The sequence below is a fragment of the Parastagonospora nodorum genome, assembly GCF_000146915.1.
Source record: "Parastagonospora nodorum SN15 chromosome Unknown scaffold_17, whole genome shotgun sequence".
NCBI classification, from domain to species: Eukaryota; Fungi; Ascomycota; class Dothideomycetes; order Pleosporales; family Phaeosphaeriaceae; genus Parastagonospora; species Parastagonospora nodorum.
Genome location: NW_001884565.1, coordinates 283,682 through 305,799, shown reverse-complemented (window position 1 = coordinate 305,799; position 22,118 = coordinate 283,682). Strand labels below are relative to the sequence as shown.

Here is a 22,118-nt window from a genome sequence, read left to right as displayed (position 1 = left end):
AGTTGCCACTTCGCTAGCTTTATCATAACATCGCTGAGATTCTGGCTGGCGTTCGTAGAAGGGCCATGTAGGACCAAAGAGTAGGATCCAATCGATGTTTTCTGGTGACACAACGCTCTTCCTTGGATTATCCAGTCCCGAACCTGCACTTCCGTATCGAACAACGTTATTGGCGAGCTTTGGGGAATGAGAATCGTTTTCCAAATATCCACTCTTTGCTCCACTTTTAGACTTGGATTCTCCTGCCAGAAGCGTTCCATCCCACGGATATGAGCATAGGACTCATTCACTGCCGGATTGTCTTCCTCAATAACGATTTGACGAATGTGGACACGAATGTCAAGTGGGAGTTGTTGAAGGAACCGCACAGTGACAGCTATTGCAGAGTAATATTGAGGACGCACGCGACCGGGCACATTCTCGTACCAGATGGAGGCTTTCGGCCAGCCCACCAAGATTTTTCCAGTCTTTCTCAGTTCTTCTCTTGTGGGTATTTGCCAACGTTCAGGCTTCCAGTCAAGAATGCTGCGCCGAGTGGCTTCGGTGTACCATGGTGAACCCGTAAGTTCATCGATGAAGAAGTCACCAGCACTCTCATCGAAATTTTTTCCTTCCCATAAGTGTTTCATATGCTCGTCGGTAACGCAATGGCGTAGTTGCCATCGATACCACTTCGATTTTGTGTATCCGATAGAAGTCAGTGCGTCAAAGTCGGCATGACTTCGGATTAGTTCGATAATATCGTCTAGGATGTCTTCTTGCTCGGCATTATCACAATGCATATCATAAAGGTAGAGGCTCAGTGTATCCCTGCCCATAATCTGTGTGCCATATCGTTCGATGCTTGCCATCAGACCTGCCACGGCCTTGCTATTTGGCCACTTCTCACGGAGCGATTGCAGGACGCTTGAAGTGACCAGAGAATGCGCGAAGCAGAGCATTTCTCCAAGAGCATCAATCCGCTTCTTGCGAAGATACTCAAACAATGCAGCATCTGACGGCATGTCAATAGCTTCAGGCAAGCTAACTTGGGTCCGGAATGTGATCGTGTTAGTGCGCAGTGCAAGACCCTGTGTCTCTCGAGTGACGCGCTTGCACGTGAACATGAGCGCGTTGTCTATGGGCCTTCCGTCGTGCAGGCGGAGCTTTCCGGTTGAAGAATCGTGGAGATAGCCTGGCGAAAACCAATTCATTAGCGCGGATGGCCAATAGTGTTAGAGTCGATGAACTCACCATGGTCCTCCGAAACACAGTAGATGTATATCTTGTCGCGGAGTTCTCGTGGTAGGCGAAAGAAGAGAGACTTATGCTGGCCCAAGATCTGACTAGACATTATTGCCATTATAGGAAGCTGAAATGAATGATTTTTGTTGTGAGAAGGGTTTCCCAGTCGATGGAAGCTTTCATATATACCCTAATGCTACGAGTGGAACGATGCCGCTAATCAATTCCACGGTTGACGATCCATCGGCTCCCCCATGGCTATTCTTCTCGAAGACTCATTAAATTCGCGTATGACTAACGTGAATGAAATCCATGGTAGAACATACAGTAGCAAATGCGCGACTGCGAAAGGCGATGTACAGTGTGTTTAGAAGAACGGCGTGGTGAGCGATGAAGGGCGGCGGTCCGTTTTTGAACCTGACCGGACTTGTACCCAAGTGGCACAATCAGTCCCAGTACAACTTCAACAAATTAAAACATCGGGTGATGAATGGGCGAACTGAGTGCTGCATTCAAGGACTCAGAGTTCATTCTGGTTAAATTATGGACCATATCAAGTATGAAGTTTTCGACTTTCAGAAGAAGGTTTGACAGTGTCCGCACATGGACGGTGCGATTGGACCGCGTTTGCAGTAGCACCGTCACTCGCCTTCTAGCAGCCTATCCCACCCTTCAAACCGTTCCAAATAGTCGACCTCAATGCGGTGTTCGTTTCTCGCAGCTTCCCAGCCTCCCGCAGGCTCGTTGAAGGGATGCTCTGGTACCGCCTCTGCGAAATCTGTTGGCCAAGGACCTTCATGCTCTCTCAGGATTTTCGCAGTATCCCATATCTCATGACTGATCTCGGACTCTAGAGAGACAGGAATTGTTCCCTGCAAGACTTCTTTGACAATTTCTGGAAACCCACTGATAACGCCATTACGGTAGGGGTGGAATTCCGCTTGATGTCGCCGAAAATACTCTGCATTCGCGTCCTGCCATGCTGCCACTTTGATGATCGTGTCAGCCAGATTTTGACTGGCATCAGCCGAGGGACCATGTAAGACCAGGGAGAACGATCCATCCGGCATGCCTTTCGCATGGAGGTTTTTGACCTCCTGCATCCACCTGAAGATTGACCACCATATCGCATGATGTATCCAGTCCTCAGAATCGCTGTTCGGAATGAGATCGGTTTGCCAGATGTCCACTCTTTGGGTAATGTGAAGCTGAGGGTTTCCTTGGCAGAGGGGTATCAAGCCTTGAGAATGTCTGTAAGGCTGATTGATACTGGTTCGATCCTCTTGGATATGAAGCTCTCGTAAATTTGAGCGTTGCTTTAGACTGAGCCGTTCAAGAAAGTCAATGGCAACCGCTGTCGCAGAGAAATGTAGCTTCCCAACGTACTCGCATCCAGATGAGGAGATTCTAGCCTTTGGACAGGGACCGGGTAGAAAAGACTCGATTGACAAAAGCTCCTGGCGATTTGGCATGTGCCAGAGTTTTGGTCGCCACTTCAAGATCTGGGGTTGAGTTTCGCGGGTGTAGATCGCTTTACCTGTTTCATCGTCGACAAAGTCGTCACCTTCTTCAACATAGAAGTCTGTGTCCTCGTATATATCTTCCATCTCCTCATCGCTCAGCATCGTGCGCATCTGGAAACGAAATCCTGCTGATGTCGTGTAGCCGATGGCTGTCAGGGCTTCAAAGTCTGAACGGGTCGCAAGGAGGTCTATGAGAACCTCCAAAACCTCAACCACCATATGCCGATCTACCCCGTAATCAAAGCTGTATAGATCCAGCGTGCCGTCACGAAAATAGTCAGATCCCACATCTTGAATTTTGTGTCTTAGACCCTCGACTACCTGGACTCCAGGCCACTTGGTGCAAAGATCGTCTAGGACTTCTGCCGTTGTGTGTCGAAACAAGAACCGTAACATAAATTGTAGGGCTCGATGTTTGCGCCAAAGCAACTCCTCGAACAAGCTGGCATCTGAGGGGATATCTATGGCTTTATAAGAGCTCATTCGAGGATGAAACGTGACCTTGTTGCACCTGAATGCCATCGCTTCTATCTCTTGTGCGACCTTCTTGCATGTGTATCCTAGCGAGTTATCAATTTTCTTGCCGAATATGTCCCGTAGCCTTCTCTGCTCTGCGTCGTAGACATATCTTAATTTTCGACTCATCATATTAGCTGAAATTCAAGGAAGCTACCACAGGTACTTGCTTTGACATATACTAACCGCACTCCTCTGAAAGGTAATATTCGTAGATTCTGTTACGAAGCTCTCCTGGGAGTCGAAATAGGAGGGGTTCGCTGATCATCGTAGTTGCACTCCCAAAGTAGTGTTTAAACTCAGAAGTGATGGTGAGGATAAGCAATACACAAAAGCTTCCCATGGATACGGTTTGAGCTTTATACTGTCGCTACCTGTCTTTTCGCGTCTAACCCCTATTCTATGGTCGGCCTAAATTGGGCCCATTCTGTTTTGACCATAGTTTCGTGTATGCGAAGAGTCATTCCACTGTGAAGGGCAACAGCTAAGGGCGTAGGTGGGGTAAAAAGTCGATTCGACCGTGCGTGTATGGCCGATCATAGCTCGATTAAGTTTGAGTATCAATCTCTTCTTGACACGGTTACATCTAAGCTCGTCACATTGAACTCATGCGGAAGTGCAGGCCAGCGAATTTGCGACAGGGTCTGCGCTGTTAACTACCGAGGCCAGTGCCGAGGTACGCCTACATTCAGTTTGCGCCCTACCTATTCTTTACTCGGCTCCCCAGCCATCCGCCGACCCATCCACTCGGGATTTATCCAAGACTTTCGAGCGTGATTTCAGTGCGGTTAATTAGGCGTCGATACTTGAATTCGGGACGCCCAGGTGGGAAGTTTTAGACATGATTATATGAATGTTCACAAAGGAGAGGTAGATTATTTTTGCGGTCATCACATTACATCAAGCATATAGAAGACATGGAGTGGAGAAGTAAAGTTGAACATGCAACTACTCGTTGTATTATGCATCAGGAGGTGCATCAGATAAGTTGAAAACGTAGATCATACTGTTTGTAAGATCAAAGTATCGTTGTTCCGCTGCCAAAATCAGTAGGTAGACACAGCACTTGACGTTTTAAGGCATACTAGGGAGCGAGCGATGTGAGCTCGAAGATGGGAGCAAAACAGTCTTGTCTAAGAAGTGGCCTGAGGTAATGTCATCTCTATGAGCGTGCTGACCCACCAGTAGCGATGATGCATAGGGCAATGGCGACGACGTCGAAGATTATGATAACGATGAGAACTAAAGATTCTTTGCCCAGCTGCCCGATTCAAATTTTGTAAGCATAAGACATTGCTCTAGATTAATCTGCACTCACTGATGCGAAGGGTGGAGCAGAGCCGGAGCCGGAGTCTGCGGGGCCGCACTCACTAGTAACACTTTAGAACTATCGAAAGTTGAGCGCACGTTGAGAACGCCAACTTCGCCAGAAAAGCATAGCATGACGTGTGGATTCAATGATGTCAAACAAAGGAGAAAGGCAAAGGGGCTCAACCGGAGCATAAACCACGAAAGAAACCTTGTAACATCCATAGCAATTTTGAATACCGAGGATGTTATCTAGGAGAATTTGGACACGAGCGACAGCATGCAGACAGTACAGTCATCAATACAGACGCTGTGACGGGAAAAATAGAGTTGGGCGTCGCCGTGCTGACGTACATATCAGCAACTATCAGTGATGCACATGTCTCACATTCTCATGAGAACACGTGTGTCATTTGGCGCATAACAGACTGGTGTGAGCCCCATGCGAGATGATATGAAAAGACGCTGGTACAAAGCGCTATATTCGCTGGACCAGTATTCCGAATGCGGAAGGGCGGACCACCAGGCAGCAGCAACATCCATGATCGCTCTGTACCTACCTAGTGTAAGCTGATGGTCTTCAGAGGGATATCTATTGTAATTTCAATACAAATATTTAGATAAGCCGGGAGTCATTGGTGACTATAATATATTCCACGCAGTTTTATAGTCCTTGAGCATATACACTCTTCGCCTCTTCTTGGTGGGACACACTTGCAGGGTCTGGCCTCCAATGGAAGTGGCGGGCCGCCTGTTGGCAAACACGCTACGCTACCAAACGCAAGTGCGCTCGCAGACGTTAATGCATCTTTTTACACCAACACCCCATTGCACATTCTTCCCACATCATACAATCTCATTATCTATTACCATGGCCCAAGCTTCATTCTTTTACGAGGTTGCCTTTGCCTTCCAGCACTTCGACGACACAGCCCGGGCCTTCGGCGTCAACAAGTACTCATACCATACGCTCGCAATTCTCCTTGACCTCACTCTTTTCGAGCGCGACTTGCAACTTTACTATGAAGGCCTCGTGCTGGCCAACCGCTACGGTGACGCATTCGATCGAAATCTGGTGACTGACAGAGACGAACAAGGCAGGCGGAATTAGCTGTTTCGCTTTGTTTTCCAGGAGATGAATCGGATTGAGCGTGAAGAACGACCGGCGCCGAACCTCGCGGCCGGCGACGCAACTGGAAATTTGACACATCAGACGAGATTACTGAGCCTCTTCCAACGCGACAACAGCAATTCAGAGGCTGTGGGTATGCAACTGCCAGGCGGAGACATGCACTCTATAAAACCTTCAGGTTCGCTCGCCGGTGCGATGACTCTTGCCAGGCTGTCACAACAGACCCCGACGGCCGACCAGAGGAAGAATCCTGCTACAGCTTTTACCACGGCCTCAAGTCATGAGTGCGGGAGAGTCCCGCAATTGGAATCGATTGCTGAATATCCTTGCGTCGTTACCTCAGAACCAAATCAGAGGTCCAAGAAGAAAGCTTACCAACGCAAGCAGAAAGAGGCAGAAGCACCCATGACACCTATCGCAATGCCTGTTCCCAGGTCAGGGAAGCTCGGAAATGTTGTGGCAGCATGGGAACAGTCGTCGGACGCAACAGCTGCCGAATCCATAGCTGATATTCAGGCACACCCAAAGGTTTTCCAAGATGATGGTTCGCACTGGAACGAGCTCTCACATGGACTCTCGGATCCCCATGCAGACCAGGCCGACACGCCATCTAAGCTTCTCTCTCCTCCTGAAAAAGCGCCCTACATAACTACCCGATCTCTGACAGCCGACGTTATGATGCACCCGATGATTGCCCGAGGAGACGAATCACACTGGGCAAAGCTCATTCATCGACTCCTGGATCCCAATGAAGTCCAGCAGGAGGTACTATCAGAACTTTACTTTTTTCCTGGCACAGTGCCAACCTCCGACTACGAGGTCGCTGCACGGGAACAAGCGACGGACGCGTTGCTCGAACAGGTTAATGCTCTTCGTAAGCTGGTCGATGAGTCGCCCTACGTCAACTTCAAGAAGCCCGATGAAATGTCTTTGTTCGGCCAAGGAATGACTGGCATAGCTATTTTCCGCCAAATAATGCTTGCGAAAGCGTCAAAATCAAGACAATGGGAGGAGTATACCCGGAAAAAGTTCGCAGCGCGCATACAAAACGGTGAGCCTTCACGCCCTTCACTCATCGAGGGTTCTCAGGATCACAGCGCCATGGCACCGCCCCGACCACGGATCGCAAGCGCTTGTAGCAATTCAGAAGATATCTGGGAGTCGGACGCCATGTCTACAACCAAGTCAGACAAGAATGGACTTACTGCTACGACCCCTCGGGAGCCCGTGTCTCGCATCAAACGTCGTGGATGAGTGTTGTCTTGCCATCAAGGAAGGTAAAAAGGTGTGAAAGCGTTTTCTAGTTGAATAGCTGGAATCTCTCGCTGTGGTTTGCCAATATGGGCATAGTAACTATCGAGCACCGATAGGAAAGTTGGAGATGGATAGCGCTATGTATTGATAATACCATGAGCTCGGGTAGGACACAGTCTGTTTACCAAGGAATATACAAAATACCAAATTCCACGTAGAACCCTTCCTGCTGACAAGGTTCGCAACGGACCAAAGTTGAAAGATTATCGTGAGCAAATGAAGGACTGAGGGTAGGTTTCCTCCTGATGCGAGTCAGTAAGTACATGCGATGTGAGTGATGCATGGAGTCGGAGATTATTCGTCACCCAAGATGAAGACTATTCAATTGTAACATTCAACATCTACAGTCACTTCGGATGGTAGCGAGAAGGTGAGGTTGAGTTAGAGATCAGTCCGGGGCGCATACTAGCGCCCTTGGCACGACCGGGATCTGGGAAGAACGGCCGCTGGCAGCTGGCAGCAGCCGAGAAACATGGCGTGCATGGCAATAGGGCTGGGATCTCACCTGTAAACCACCGAAGGCCTTCCGCACCCCACAAAAGCGCATCGTGGATACACGATCACTTGCGGGCTTCATCGCTATTGCTACGCCTCCTCAAATCTCCTCAACGCCCCTGGACGACGCCACTGCTCGCCGGTTCCGGGACTCCCGCCGCTCGCCGCATTCCTTGAACCGATATATCCGCACTCTCACTCGGCCGCCCTCGATGCCCCATCGCTGCTAGCCCTGCCCACGACTATGTTCTGCAGGCCGAATCTCGCGATCCCACAGCACGTCGCGTGCGCACACGCGCAGTTGATACGGTAGCGCTCTGTGCAGTCAATGGACCCTGGTTGAGCTGTCATGGCCTTGCCCACACTCCAATTCCTGGCAGGGCTTCTGCTGCTGCTATATCTGCTCTCGTTCGTCTTATTTGCCTTCATACGGGTCGTCACGGGCGTCTCCATACAAAGACTGGGCTACTCGGGCCTGCGACGCATCGCCTTCACACCCAAGGACGGCCTGCGCATCGAGATTAGAGGTCTCGGCTTCTCCCTCCATCGCCCCACGTTCGCCCAGCCAACATGGGTCAGCATCGTCCTCACCGAACTCAAGGTCACGTTGGACCTCAAGGCCCTGGGCGCAAAACCACAGAAGAAGTCGAGTTGGACGTCTTGGACGAATGGGTCGACACAGAAGGACAGGAGCGGACACACTACACCGGAGCAGGCCAAGGAGGACGACGACGAGACGGGCGACGAAGAGGTCGAGCGCAGTCTGACATGGAAGCGGCTGACGGATGCGAAAGAGAAGATCAAGCGCGTACACAGCAAAATAAACTGGATAAGGCAGGTCGATTTGGTCGCACACGGCACAACAGTTGTCATCACCGACGTCGGGTCTCTCCAAGTCGGGGGGCTCTCCCTCGCAGTGGACACCAGACGTAAGACGGTAGACCGCAGTCGCCTCTTCAATCACCACAAGCCCAAGCCAGAGCAGCAACAGCATCCCGCTGAATGGCTCTTCACCGCACGCAGCATCCTCTTTACCCTCGAGGGCAAAGAGTCAACCGAGATACTGGACCACTGCACCCTCAATGTCCATGGCTTCCTCAAAAAGGAGCTGGAAGGTCTGCGTGATGCATCGATATCGCTGAAGCTCGGCCGTCTGAGCATCCCCTATGATGACGTTCAGTTGTGCATGGAACGAGCGGAGAAGTGCCGCGCTAGTGGTGCACGCAAGCCAGGGCACCGCAATCATTCGAGCATATCACTTACTGACATGATCGATGACTTGGACCACCCAAAGAGTCGCGAGAACGACATAGTTCGCACTGTGTCTGACTCGAGAGACTTTGCGAGCTCGATTCTGCGCGGCATCCACGAGTTTCAATTTGCTGTTGGCTTCCTGGGCTTAACTAAACAGATTCACTCTGGCCACGACACGGACCCAACCGTCTATCTCAATGTCTCCATGAAAGAGGTCGGCATGGACTTACTACGGTTGGACCCTCGGAGCCCAGCGCATCTCATGTACTTCTCGCCCAACGACATTGCGCATCAAGCTCTTCTTGCAGCCATCAGCATCTCAGTCGGCATCGATGACGGCCACGGCCATCCTGAACGTCTTCTCTACATACCCATGGCCACGACAACCTTGAACACCACACTTCCGTCGAAGACAATTCAGTTCACCAGCGATCAAAAGAGTGCTGAACGCAACACCAACATCTTCTTTGCTAATTTGGTCGTTACTTCACCGTCCTTAGACCTTGACCCGAAACATCTACCCTTGCTCCTTGCTTTGTTCAGGGACTATGAGACGCGTCGAAAGCCGCCGAAAACGCGCAATAGCAAGCGATACCTGCTCCGGCGCCTCTTGCCCAAAGCAAATGTCAAGATCTCGATACACGAGCCTGTGATTCGCGTGACCCTCCCGCCCATGGACCCAGACCGGAAGAAGCTGGATGAGTTTGATTTGCTGATCTCGTCGTCGTCTTCGGTATCGCTAGACCTGGAATCATCTCATGCTGCAGATGGCGAGCTTCATTATGCTCTCATCTCGACCTTTCGCATCAACGCACAGCAGCTTTATTATCAGACCGCAGCTATCGAGAGACACAACCTTCTAGTCACTGACTACGTTGAGCTGAGGGCCCAAATGAGTGCCGCACCGGACCCTATAGTGGAGTTGCGCGGAACTGCGCAGACATTTTCATGCTATCTCGTTCGACCTGAGATCAGCGAAGGCTTACGACAAATCGTTGCTCAGGTTCAAAAGGACGTGCAACGTAGGCCTAATGTGTCAAAGAAGAAGGACCTGAACTTCATCCGCAGATTGCCACCTTGGCTTGCATATGTCCATTTACAGGGCTCAGACTTCAATCTCGAAGTAGCTGGTGTCGACCCCGCCGTCTCAAAGCACAGCCGTGGGATCGCGCTGCATCTGGAGACATGGACAGCCGAGTATAAGCTTAACCGCGAGAACGACATCGAGTTGAAGCCGATCAGACGCCGTGCGCCAAGCCGAACAATAAATCGTGACGAGCATCTTCTTCGTTCATCAAGCCCGTCATCACCAGTGTCACCTAGAAAACACTTGGCGAACCCCACGGATGGAAGGCGTCTTGCTATGCATTTCCATGGCCTGGAAGGAGTTGTCATTGAGGCTTCGGATTCGGCGGAATCAGAAGCTTGCCTATCGCTTCCTCGTATGGAGGTAGCAGTAAGCACACTGTCCGACAAACAAGGACCAATCTTTCATGTGCACGCCTTTGCGCAAAGCTTCTATGCACACTATTCGCTTTACAGACATTTTGCTGCATGTATGGCTTTGCAGGTCTTGAGGCAGTCTTTTGATTGGTCTTCCGGTCCACAAAAACCTACCGAACCAGCGCCGCCAGGCTCGCCTCGTCATCTTGCGTTGCCATCCTTTGACGCCGATGGCATCGATCTACCCATTGGACTAAAGCCAGAGATTGTCACGATAGACTTCAAGGCCCAGTTTGTGCAGATCAAGGCTGATATGCCTGCGGAACCGCCTCTCATGCTTCAGATCTATGGCTTAGAATCAGGCCGGCATCGATGGGCAAGCCCCTTCCTCCGCTCGCGCTTAGTACGACTTTATGCAGAAAGTCCGAACGTGAAAGCAACTTGGAGCCGCATCGTGAGCGTGAAGTCTCTTCGCTTAGACTACCGGCAATCGAAACGCAGATATGGCCACATCGTTACTGACGAACGATCCTTCGATATCGCTACTGATGCAATCCGCATAGCGGTTCCTCACCAGCTGGTCATGCACAAGATATTCGACAATATTGCCAATGTCATCAAGACGGTCAAGCAAATGAACTACCACTTTGAGACAGGTACGGATCACTACATCTTGGACAAAGAGCCAGAAGGTCCGAAACGTGTGCCAAAAATTTCGCTACGCAGTCGAGCTTTGCTTTTCGAGCTAGAAGACAGTTCATTCGAGTGGAAGCTTGGAACAATCTATCGCATAGGGCTCATGGAGCAAAAGCAAAGGCTGGCACGAGAGCAAGCATTTGCCTTGAAAGTGAGAAGACTGCAGCAACTGGACGAACAACGTGGCAACTACCGCTCCAGAGCGAGATCCGCGCATGACTCTCGCGGACGTGGCAAATCCAAGAAACGAGACAAGGAGCTCCGTTTTCATCGGCGCAGCAAGAGCGCTGATTCAAGCGATCAAGAATCACCGGCTCGAGGCAGGTCTGATCATCCTATGCGTTACAACAAAGACGGGTTCAGTGGGCTCAGTGGCACATCCCATACCTCCATTGGGGAAGCCCGCGAAAAGCTGAACCGCCTAAATGCTCAGACGTGGAGGAAGCGCATAGACCATGCGTTGGCAACCCAGAACCGTTCGATGAACGACATTCGCTCAATGTTCTGGGGCTTGGACGAACTTCCGGATGACATCGAACAGAAAGAGATCATACTCGCCATCCCGCAACGACCTGCACTTATGGCCCTTGCTGTCAGTGATCTCGATATCACTATTGACAAGCCTTCCTTCCCGCTATCTGAATATCCGAGGTATCTTCATCGCATTGGTAAAGGCATGCCGCTCGATACACAATACGCGCTTCTCATCCCGATGCATGTCCAGATTAATATGGGTGAGGCCAAGATCCAGCTTCGAGACTATCCTTTACCATTACTGCACTTCCCAGCTATTGGCAGCATACAGTCATCACGCCTTCCCAGTGTTTCCATGAGGACCGACTTCGTCATCGCCGAAGAGTTCAGGGATATTGAGTCTTCTCGTGTGAGCAGGGTCGTTGTAGTTCCTCAGGATGAAACGCCCTTAGGTGAGCCTACAGGCGGCTTTGCAGTCGATGTCCGCCGGACTGTTGCGCCTGTCAAAACGTACTCAGATATGGCGATCGACATCAACTCTGCATATCCGACTAGGATCACCTGGGGAACTTCTTATCAACCAGCCATTCAAGATATGATGCAAATCATTGAGAACTTCACAAAACCTGCCATCGATCCTTCCGAGAGAGTCGGCTTCTGGGACAAGATACGGCTGACTTTCCACTCTCGCATCAATGTATCTTGGAGAGGTGACGGCGATGTGCACCTCATTCTCAAGGGTAAGTTTTCTCTTCTGCGTTTTCGAAGCTTTACTGATGACTGCTAGGCTCGCGTGATCCTTACATGGTGACTGGACACGGCGCCGGTTTTGTGATGTGTTGGCAGAATGATGTTCAATTGAGCCTCGCTGAAGATGAGGACCCCAGGAATTTCATGGTCGTCAAGAGTGGAAGTTACGTTCTCGCCATTCCAGACCTCAGTCATTATGCTCGTCATGAAACCGATGCCGAGGCAGCCAACCGACCAGAAACAGCCTCGAGTGTCTCTAGCCGCAGACAGCTCGCAGTGTTCAAGAAGACCATTATGAAGCTCAATGGGAACGTGAAATGGGTAGCAGGATTGGTCTTTGAGCGAAATCTCGACAATGACCAACGCTCTTTCGATTTCATCCCTCATTACAAGGTCACGCTCAGAAACCCGAAATATGCCAGACCTGCTGGTGGAAAGGTAATGATGTCTCGCAACTAACAGATGAATTAAGTACTAACAGTGATCAGGCCTATGATGCTTTCCGGGGGTTCCGCAGCAACCACATACATATGTCGATTGCTATCGCTGCTCCTTACGACAGGGATTGGAATGTGGCTAATATAGAGCGCTCAAAGACATACAACAGCGTCCATCTATCGCCGCGCTTCTTCACGCATTTCTACAGTTGGTGGGGCATGTTCTCCGGTGCCATGTCCCTGCCCATTCGCCAAGGCAAGCTGTGGCCGGGTGTGGAAAAATCAAGCAAGAAGTTTGGACGGCACTTAGCGACAATCAAGTACAACTTGTTGCTTTCACCGCTGTATATGAGCCACATCTACAAGCATAAGGATGCTGAAGACTATGGTGCTGGTGTGGTGTCAGCAACTGGGCTCAAAGCCCGTCTTGACAGCTTCATGTTCGATCTTCATATGAGGCGTGAAGACTTTAGGACTCTCGTACAAGCACCCGAAGGCCAGGAAGACAGCAAGCAAAATCACACCACTGGAATGCGAATCAACCAGGTCCAATTAGACCTCATCAACACAGATGTCCGTGCGGTATCAGCCAGTATTGCCGGGACCGATCCTGAAGATGTGGACAATGCTACCGAAGACGACATGGCCAGTTATAACCAGGAGTATCTGACTGCGGATCTATCAAAGTTCACCATTCCGGATAACGATTGGGGCTGGGTGGACATGGACGACTTCATCGAACTAGGCTGGATTCTGCCATCAAACCAACATCCTGAGACCCAAATACTGCCGCTTGCATTCGCCCCACGTTTCACCTACTTCCGTCAGACCGATCACGCAGACAACATCTCCGGAGACGTCAATCGGAGGAGTCCTTTCGGCAACGAGCCTACGCACCACTGTGTTATGTCACAACGGAATGATCCACGAAGAGTACAGTGCAGGCTTATCGAACAACGTATAGAGCGCGTCAAAGAACAAGTGGAGTACAATCGCCATGCAATCGGCGATGCTGAACTCCAGGTCATCCGCGAGGTTGATAGGACAACCGAGCATCAGAAACGCCTTGAAACACTTAAAAGCCACGCTGGATTTCTGCAACGGAAGCTCGAATTCCTGACCGCGATGCATGAGAGTCTCTTGGAGCGATGTGAGACGAATGAGCGCAGCCCCAAATCTGACGGCGCTGAGACGGATGGGGAAGACGAATATTTCGAAGCAAACGAAGACCACAATCCATCAGAGTCAGGCACAAAAGGCGCTGATCCACACCCCAACGCCGATTACATCAGTGATTTCAACAACCGCTTCATCATCCACAATGTGCACTTGAAATGGAGCAATTCATTGCGGAACATCATACTCCGCTACATCCATCAAGTAAGCCAGCGTCGTGGGTTTGTGTACTACATGTCGCGACGCGCCGTCAAGTTCATCCTCGATGTCGTTGATGAGCAGAACAAATCGCGCGGGCCGTCGACATCCAGCCCTGATGACATTGATGCGACTACACCAATGGGCCTTAATGGAGAAGTGGGTCTTGCCATGGACGAGGCCGTGGAACAACTCCTTCAGGATGGGCGAAAGTTCGTCGAGGCTGACGACGCGGAACGAAGAGCCGGCAGCAATCCTGAGAAAGCTCACCAGACCAAGGCTGAAGAGGACGTTGCGGAGGATTACGTGGCTCAGAATGCCTATCTCGTGCGACTGATCGCGCCACAAATTCAGTTACAGAGCGAAAGAAACACGAAAGCCGCAATTCTGGTGACCGCAAAAGGCATGCAGCTCAAAGTTCTCCAGATTATGGACAAGGATCGTGTCATGGACGAGGTATCTGGTTTGGTGCAAAGACGATTTACTGCTGCTATGGACAGTCTACAAATCTTCGTTACCAACTCGAAGACTTTCAGCAACATGGCCGACATACACATGTACTCTGGCAGCACCTATGGAACTCCGGCTGGGTCAGCTTGGCCGCCATGGGTGCCTTTTGAGGTCATGTTCGAGTTCAACACCAATCCGTTCGGGTTCCAAAGAGTCGTACAGAGAACGTCGGCCAGTATGCGATACGACAAGCACAACACGCTTCGATTAAAGTATAATGACGACGTGTCCAAGGCAGACGCTGCCTCAAGCACACAGAACATGGAGAGCCGCATTGACCATCTCTGGGTCGACTTCCCTCACGTGCGAGCTCTTTGCGACTCTAGGCAATACTACGCAATGTACGTCATCGTTCTCGATCTCCTGCTCTATCGCGAGCCTTTAGAAAAGACGCGCAACGAACGTCTCGAAAAGATCATGCTCGCATCTGACTTCAGCGACCTTGCCGGAGCTCCGGCGTTGGTCATGGGTCTCCAAGAGCGCATTCGCCAATTGGAGGAAATCAAGACCGTCTTCCAAATCAATGAGAAGTATCTTGACAAGCAAGGTTGGGAAGATCGTGTGGAAGTTGAGAAGGATTTGGCGGTGTATGAGGACGAATTGTTTTTCGTCATGAAAGCAATCACCACGGCGCAACGCAAACAAGACGATCGCGCCCAGGCAAAACAATCGACTGGCTTACTGCGCTGGTACATCACGGCTTCAGAGATTGTCTGGCATTTGCTGCGAGAGGGTCAAGAGTCGTTGGCTGAGTTTCAGCTCCAAAATGTCCTATTTGACCGCACTGACAACAACGATGGCTCCAACTTCAACTCTCTGGAGATTGAGAGAGTGCGCGGTCTGAATCTCCTGCCATATGCGCTGTATACCGAGATGATCTCGCCATATCTCGAGAACAACCAGCCTCTTCCTGAAAACTCCAAGTGCCTCAAGGTACAATTCGTCATGCTCGAAGCTATAGCGGGTATTCCTGTCATGGAGCATTTTGAGGTCAACCTGTACCCACTCAAGGTGCAGCTGGAATGGGAGATTGGCAAGAAGCTGTTCGAATATGTCTTCCCAGCTATGAAGGACAAAGATAGCACCTCCTCGCCTTTCTTGGTCAAACATACGCTCCCCACCCAAGATGAGGACGAAGATGGCTCAAGCAGCATAGTCTCCAGCATGGCCAGCAGCGTGAACAAGTCGATATCACAAGATGAAGGCGCCGTCGATGCTCTCAAGGAACGACTCACACCGACACTGCAGCTTCCGGATCCTTCGCAGAAGTCTGATCTTAAGAAGAAGGCTACTACAGAAAAGCGTCCAAGTGCTCACTATTTCCGGTTTTTCCGAGACAATCCATCACGCAGCGGCTCAGAGTTGCGAAGAACACTACACCCTAGCGCTGCCATGATGGCTGCTTCGAGCGTCAGCTCAAATTCACCGTCGCGACCAGCTTCTGTTCGTTCAAGCTCAACTGCGTCAGGAATGATGACAACAGCCGAGTCAGATCGCACTGCCAAACGCTTCGCCTTGTACCGCACTGGCACAAACCGACCCGGTACTAGCGAACGCAAGCCAACTAAGAAGGAACGATCTGACGACCTCACGGAGATGATGACTCGCGCTTCCAATTACATGACGCTCGCATATGTCAAAATACCGTCTATGGTGTTATGTTTAAGCTATAAGGGCAAAGGGCAACGCAACTTCGAAGACGTGCACGACCTGGTTTTCAAGATGCCTACGTTGGAATACCGGAACAAGACCTGGTCTAACCTCGACCTAGCGCTACAACTCAAGAAAGACGTAATCCGCGCCCTCATCTCCCACGCCGGCGCCATCGTCGGCAACAAATTCTCCCGTGGCAGTCGGCCAGGCCGCAAAGAGCAAAGCCGCCTCCGCATGATCGCCAACAGCAGCGCGCGCCTCAACGCCTCCCCCGACCTCTCCGGCACCGACTCAAACAGCATCCGCGACCACTCCCCCAACGGCTCGCACGACTCCAGCTCCGATATGCCCCGCCGCTCCTTCACATCCGGCCGCCAAGGCTCCTTCATCAGCACCGTATCCGAAGAATCCTCTACACACTCCTCCAGTCGCCCCCTAGCCACCCGCGCCCAGTCCACCCACGGCAGCATCATGGGCGGCTTCCACACGGGCAACCACAACGCACTCGGTCTCGACGAAATGGAAGACGGTCGCACCTTTGCCGACGAACTTTCTCGAGTGGATAACACGGAGCCTGTGCATGCGAATCTTATTCATAGTCTGAGCAAGCATCTCACGCAGGTCGCGCCTTTTGGTGGGCACATGAGGAGTCGCGCGGCGAGCGTGGGGACGAGTCTTAATGGGGGTACGGGTGGGAGTTTTGTGGAGGGGGAGGATGCTGGGGAGAGTGATGGGTAAGTTTTTCCTATTCGTCGAATGGAGTGGCATGGTGGCTAACTTCTGATACGATAGACCGAAGAAAAAAGCGAGGGCTTTTGGAAAAAAATTATTGGGCAGGAGTAGCTAACGCTTGCCCGCACGCGTGGAAAAAGTTTCTTTGCTTTGTAATATTGCGGCATTGCATGGCGTTTCTCTCTTTCTACTTTCTCCCGCGGGAGGAAAGGTGGGTGGTTGTTTGTAGATATCGTCGTTCGCTGGGAGGCTGTTTTCATTGTGTACTTGGGATTTCGTACGCCGGTTGGCATGCACTCTGGTGTTCTAGGGGTACTGCCTACGGTTTGCGGCGGGTTTTATTCTTACTATGGTGGAGGTGAGGATTTGGGAAGGATAGATTAGATTAATCCATTATGTTCTGGTTCATATGGTGCGGTGCTGAGCCATAGGTCTGGATCTTGGTCTCCCACTCCAGAGGATGGAGCGAGAAGCTGTGTCGTGGATGTTTTCCGTGGTGCGATTTTTGTTGAAGAGATTTTTTACAAGTTGTTCAGGGTGTATAGCATGTCCATGGCATCAAGGTTCTCTTAGGCAATGCTTGTACAGCAAAGTTAATCATGGGTGATATTTGAGCTATGGCAACGGGAGACGCTGTAAGACGTCTTCATAAAAGGGCAATTGGAATTGCTCGAAAATTGCACTTGCTATTCGTCTAGTCCAAGGTGTGAAAGTGAAGGTTGTAGATGTCAGGGGAGCGCGACTGATCCGCGTTTTAGTGGTTTCGATAGCGCGGTTTGTCCCGCCTGTCATTTGAAGTCTGTCGCGTCGCTACCTGCAACCATCAGGACAACTCCACTCGTTTGCGTCTTTACTATGGACAAGGAGGCTTTCAGAAGTGTAGCGAGGCATTTTGCAAGTTCGAGGCCCAAGGAACCTCGAGATTAGTCTCGACCAAACGCGCAAACAAATAACTATGGCAGGTGCCGATGTAGCCCTTGCCAGGAGGTCAAGAAATTCCTGATCAACCCCGTACATCCAGCTAACTAGCTTCTCTTGCCCTAAGAGCATATGCAAACACATCCAGACCGGCCTAAACAACAGCAACTTCTGGTTCGAAACGGAACGAAGAGGTTTACCATATACCCTTATTTTAAACAGGACGACCAACGAGTACATGCGCAATCTGGAGCATTGGAAAACCGAGGTTGCAAGGTTCAGGGTGGAGATAGCTAAGCTGAGAAGTGAATTCTTGTTTGATCCGCTTGGCGGAGACGTTGTGGCGGTGTTTGGACTCGATGGATCATGTCTTGCTAACGGTGCTGCTGATGGTATGAATGTAAATCTGGTTCGTCCGCTCCAGCCAACTTCTTCGTCTGCGCAGGACAGTGCGCCGCCTAGAGCCGTTGCAGGGGTGAAGAAGAAGGTGGAGGTTGTTGATCTGACGGAGGATTATCCTCTATAAAAGCCCGGCGGCCATCCAAGATGCATCACAAGCAGCAAAGACAGTCGACACGCTTGGAGGCCTCGTTTGACTTTTTTATTCGTCTCCTTCCGTCTTTCATTTTATCCTGTGGTTATTATTCACGCATCATCGAGATTATCTTACGGCGGTTTCCGGATCACGAAATTATTGGCACATGCAGACGTCAACTAATTCAGTCAAAAGTTGGTCTGAATTTGCTCTATTGGATGCTACGCTGAGAGGTCATCGCCAGTACAGACTGTACCGGCGATAAACTCATTCTGAAGAGAAGAAATTGGCACGACAAAACGGACACTTGTATCTGCACGCATGCTGCGAGTCTAGCTGCGCAGTCAAGCAGTCTTCACACATATGGTGTTGACACGCTTTGAGCTTACGCGTTGTGGTGTTTGTGTCACCGCAAATGTCACACGGAGGTGGCGATGGGTCGGATGCTGCTAGGGGATCGCTCAGCTCATCCTTCGTGGTATGCTCTGGACCGTGCAGCACATCTTCAAGGTCGCCCTGCAAACGCAGTTCTCGCGTGAACCAATCTTCATCCTCATAGAGCTCGAAATTGCGGCTCGCTACGTGATCGACCACGTTCTCCCCGGGAATGTACTCTGTGTCTATGAGCGGGGACGTGTACGAGACGATATTCGCAAGGTTGGAATATAAGCGGTCTATATGTAGACCTAATTACATTGACTTCATTAACAAGCAAAAGCCTGTCATAAGCCCCAATCTGGTCGCTTCCATAAGCAAGAATAGCTTCCAGATTGGTACCGACATCATCAAAAAAACTCCTGTATACAATCAGTAACATGTAGTTGGACAATAGGCATGCCATGTCGGACGAAATTGTAGATAGCAGTGCCACTCGTGGTATGATCTGGATAATCAGGAAGACGGAGTTTGTCCTGAATGTACTCTTGAATGTTCAGGCATACTTCGTCGACGCATTTGGTGATGGCTTGCTCGATAGCAGTACGGGTGAACTTCTCCTCAGAACGCTGCCAGAGTAGGAGGAATTTAGCCACGTCGAGCATATGGTTGATTGAGCCTTCATTGAGTTCTCGCATCAACTGTGACAGCAGTGTTATCCCCCAATTGTCCAGATTGTTGGGAACGGGATCATCCTGGAACACTTTTATTGTCAGCAAAGTTCGAACGTGAAATCCATGCATAGCGAGGACGATATGGTCGAGTGTTCATCATGAATTCTATCAAGTAAATCCTCACGCGAGAGATGGGTCTTTGATGGTGCTGGAAATGATGAGAGTTGTGGATGGGAGAATCCTACTGTGCTAGTCTATGGAAGCATATGAGCGCAACCGCGACATTTATATATATTCGATTTGTGGTTCATACAATGAGAGGCAGTGTGCGGTTACAATGCAACTGTACGATGTTAGAGGTGTGGTACATCAGATGCACAATGTGGATTGTGACGCCCAAATAGTGTAGAACTTCGCCTGTATGACCAACTTTTAAGCATGACTTGGCGAAGCATGTGTTATATTGAAATTTGATACGAAACTGCCGAGCTGCTGTCAGCATGACTGAAAGAAGACCATATCTCCGGGTAAGATGACAAGCCGCAGGACTTCACTTACGAGCGGATCGTTTCCGAATTCGAACAGAGGCGATCATGACCTATTCCCATCATCTTTGATTTGCAACTCGATCTGTGATGTATCCCTCCAGCCATGACCAAAGCAAAGCTATACTTTCCGTTTCCTCATGCCCAGCCAGACCAACCATCCCACCATGATACCATACTACGCAAGGTTGCATGTCATCAAAGCGAACATGACCTTCAAATTAGACAACTCCGTCGACTTCCTTGCGCCGAGCGCAAGTACAAGCAGAGCAGGCATAGATGCAATCCCACCACGCTGAATGTGATGCGCGCACAAGCGCGATCCACCAACTAGGCAGACAAGAACATTGAGTCGTCTACACCATTTACGCTGAGCAATAGTTGAGGTAGGTGTAAGACCGCGGTTGCGATGCTCAGAAGAGGTCCGATGATGCAGTGGAATATGACATTGGCAATGGAGAAGCACGTGATAGCCAGAACAGTCTCGTAAACTGGATAGACCATGCATAGTGCGCACAGCCACAAGCCTTCGGACAGACACAGTTCTCCCCTAAACAGACGTTTATGGAGACGATCAGAACGCTTGCGGACAGGACATCCAGGACCGCCATTTGCAATGTCGCGGGCAGCGGGCAGCCACGCGGCGGGCGAGAGAGAACAGCGATCGTGTTTCAGCAACCATACGATCTAGGACGGGACAATGTTTCTCGTAGCAATCTTAGTGTTGCAATACGGGCAATTGAGCATCTTGCGCTTCAGTAGCTCGGGAAGGCAACGACTACCGATGAGATGGTTACAGGGTGGCAACCACAATGGCCAGCAAGGCCGTTCGTCAGGGTCGAGTTCGTCTTCGACTGTATCGTACTTGCGCCAACAGTTGAAGCACTTATTCTCCTCTGCGGGCAGTTCTTCTGCTGGCTTGGTACACCAACGCTTTAGGTGCTCGAGTAGATCTTGAAGCTCGGCATTTTATGATCCGAGCGACATTGTGCCACTTGGTACCACCTAAACGCTCAGCCGTTGTGGTTTTCGTCCTCGACCAAACGGTTTTCCGGTTTCTTCAAGACGACCTTGCTGTGACCCATATCCCAATCTGTACTGCAGCTTGCGAAAGGCAACATGAGCTCAAATTTACTTGGTCGCGTGACGTCTGTGACCGGTCGCAACAATTGCTCTTCCAACTCCACCCAATTTCGTTCCCATATGCCTTGCGGGCTCGGATCTGTTATCACCACATACAAGTCCCGTAGCCCTTTCATACTGGCTATTATTGACCACCCGCACTCCCAATTCAATGTATCTTCGCGGTATGCGACGCATCGTGAGGGGCCGCGACAGAGGTATGGCATGGCGCGAATAGCCCAGCGCAAGCGAAGCGTACGGATCGAATTCATGCGTTGCTGTGGGAGGCGTGTAGGCAGGTAGAGGAGGTGCGTTATGTGTAGAAGGGAGAACGTGTGCGGTCGATAAAGGTGCGATACAGCTTCTGAATATCTATTTACACCGCGTCAGCAGACCTCGCTTTCAAGTATATCTGAAAGATTCAACTCGTTTACTTACACACGCCTACATGTCCTCAAAAGACTTACGCTCGCCCCTTCCAGCCTCCCACTGTCCTTACCACCGACAAGCACGCGACAATTACAATCTCTTCGCCTTGAATCTCCGTCTTCGCAGACAAAGTGTTTATAACGCCTCTTCGACCCCATGGTCAAATGTACGGCTTGCGCACCCATGACATATTCATAGACCATCTTCCTGATCTCAATCGGCAATCTTGCGAAGAACATACTTTGGCCTTGCACAAGCGTGCGCGCATCGATCTCCGCATCATGCTCGGACGATAAACTGATCGTAGATTTGCGCGGACGAATCGAGAGATCTGATGGCGTTGAGTGCGACTTGATGGAGAACGGGTTACGCGACTTCTTTGGCTTGGACGCGTCTTGCGACGGTATGTCGGATGGAACCCAACGCACGCCAGGGAGGAAAGTAAGGAGTTTGGACTTCATGATGGCTACTGTCGTAAGAGATGCATTGGTCGTATCTTTCTCTTCGCTGACTAAAGCAAGACAAAGTTGGATCAACGATGATGATGATGACGCCGCGACCTGGTGGGATGCTTGGTATTCTTATGCAGTTGAGCCGCGGGTCAGCCAATTCGGCGCGGGGCTTGCGGCGTTGATGCTTGTTCGGATCAAGCTCCGTTGCGATATGCAAGGGCGGGGAAAGCCGT

The 22,118-nt window shown here is 50.6% G+C and overlaps 7 protein-coding genes across 7 annotated transcripts; 2 read left to right on the top strand and 5 right to left on the bottom strand.

Moving 5' to 3' along the window:
- Positions 1-286: 286 nt before the first annotated feature.
- On the bottom strand, positions 287-2,966 carry SNOG_10518 (hypothetical protein; the record flags this gene model as incomplete). Its single annotated transcript, XM_001800735.1, has 6 exons — positions 287-376; positions 405-1,174; positions 1,234-1,321; positions 1,551-1,566; positions 1,894-2,415; positions 2,611-2,966. 6 exons carry the CDS (start codon positions 2,964-2,966, stop codon positions 287-289), a joined length of 1,842 nt encoding a protein of 613 aa, XP_001800787.1.
- Positions 2,967-4,425: 1,459 nt separating this feature from the next.
- On the bottom strand, positions 4,426-5,114 carry SNOG_10516 (hypothetical protein; the record flags this gene model as incomplete). Its single annotated transcript, XM_001800734.1, has 3 exons — positions 4,426-4,524; positions 4,582-4,633; positions 4,960-5,114. 3 exons carry the CDS (start codon positions 5,112-5,114, stop codon positions 4,426-4,428), a joined length of 306 nt encoding a protein of 101 aa, XP_001800786.1.
- A 328-nt stretch (positions 5,115-5,442) lies between these two features.
- SNOG_10515 (hypothetical protein) lies at positions 5,443-6,957 on the top strand (the record flags this gene model as incomplete). Its single annotated transcript, XM_001800733.1, has 2 exons — positions 5,443-5,646; positions 5,704-6,957. 2 exons carry the CDS (start codon positions 5,443-5,445, stop codon positions 6,955-6,957), a joined length of 1,458 nt encoding a protein of 485 aa, XP_001800785.1.
- A 904-nt stretch (positions 6,958-7,861) lies between these two features.
- Positions 7,862-16,783, top strand: SNOG_10514 (hypothetical protein; the record flags this gene model as incomplete). The annotated part of the gene is made up of 4 exons (XM_001800732.1): positions 7,862-12,119; positions 12,167-12,567; positions 12,618-16,701; positions 16,725-16,783. The coding sequence occupies 4 exons, from the start codon at positions 7,862-7,864 to the stop codon at positions 16,781-16,783; spliced, it is 8,802 nt and encodes a 2,933-aa protein (XP_001800784.1).
- Positions 16,784-18,499: 1,716 nt separating this feature from the next.
- Positions 18,500-19,466, bottom strand: SNOG_10513 (hypothetical protein; the record flags this gene model as incomplete). Its single annotated transcript, XM_001800731.1, has 3 exons — positions 18,500-18,624; positions 18,678-18,962; positions 19,094-19,466. The coding sequence occupies 3 exons, from the start codon at positions 19,464-19,466 to the stop codon at positions 18,500-18,502; spliced, it is 783 nt and encodes a 260-aa protein (XP_001800783.1).
- Positions 19,467-20,212: 746 nt separating this feature from the next.
- SNOG_20112 (hypothetical protein) lies at positions 20,213-20,386 on the bottom strand (the record flags this gene model as incomplete). Its single annotated transcript, XM_001800730.1, has 1 exon — positions 20,213-20,386. One exon carries the CDS (start codon positions 20,384-20,386, stop codon positions 20,213-20,215), a length of 174 nt encoding a protein of 57 aa, XP_001800782.1.
- A 509-nt stretch (positions 20,387-20,895) lies between these two features.
- SNOG_10512 (hypothetical protein) lies at positions 20,896-21,894 on the bottom strand (the record flags this gene model as incomplete). Its single annotated transcript, XM_001800729.1, has 2 exons — positions 20,896-21,282; positions 21,472-21,894. 2 exons carry the CDS (start codon positions 21,892-21,894, stop codon positions 20,896-20,898), a joined length of 810 nt encoding a protein of 269 aa, XP_001800781.1.
- Between the last annotated feature and the right edge of the window lie 224 nt (positions 21,895-22,118).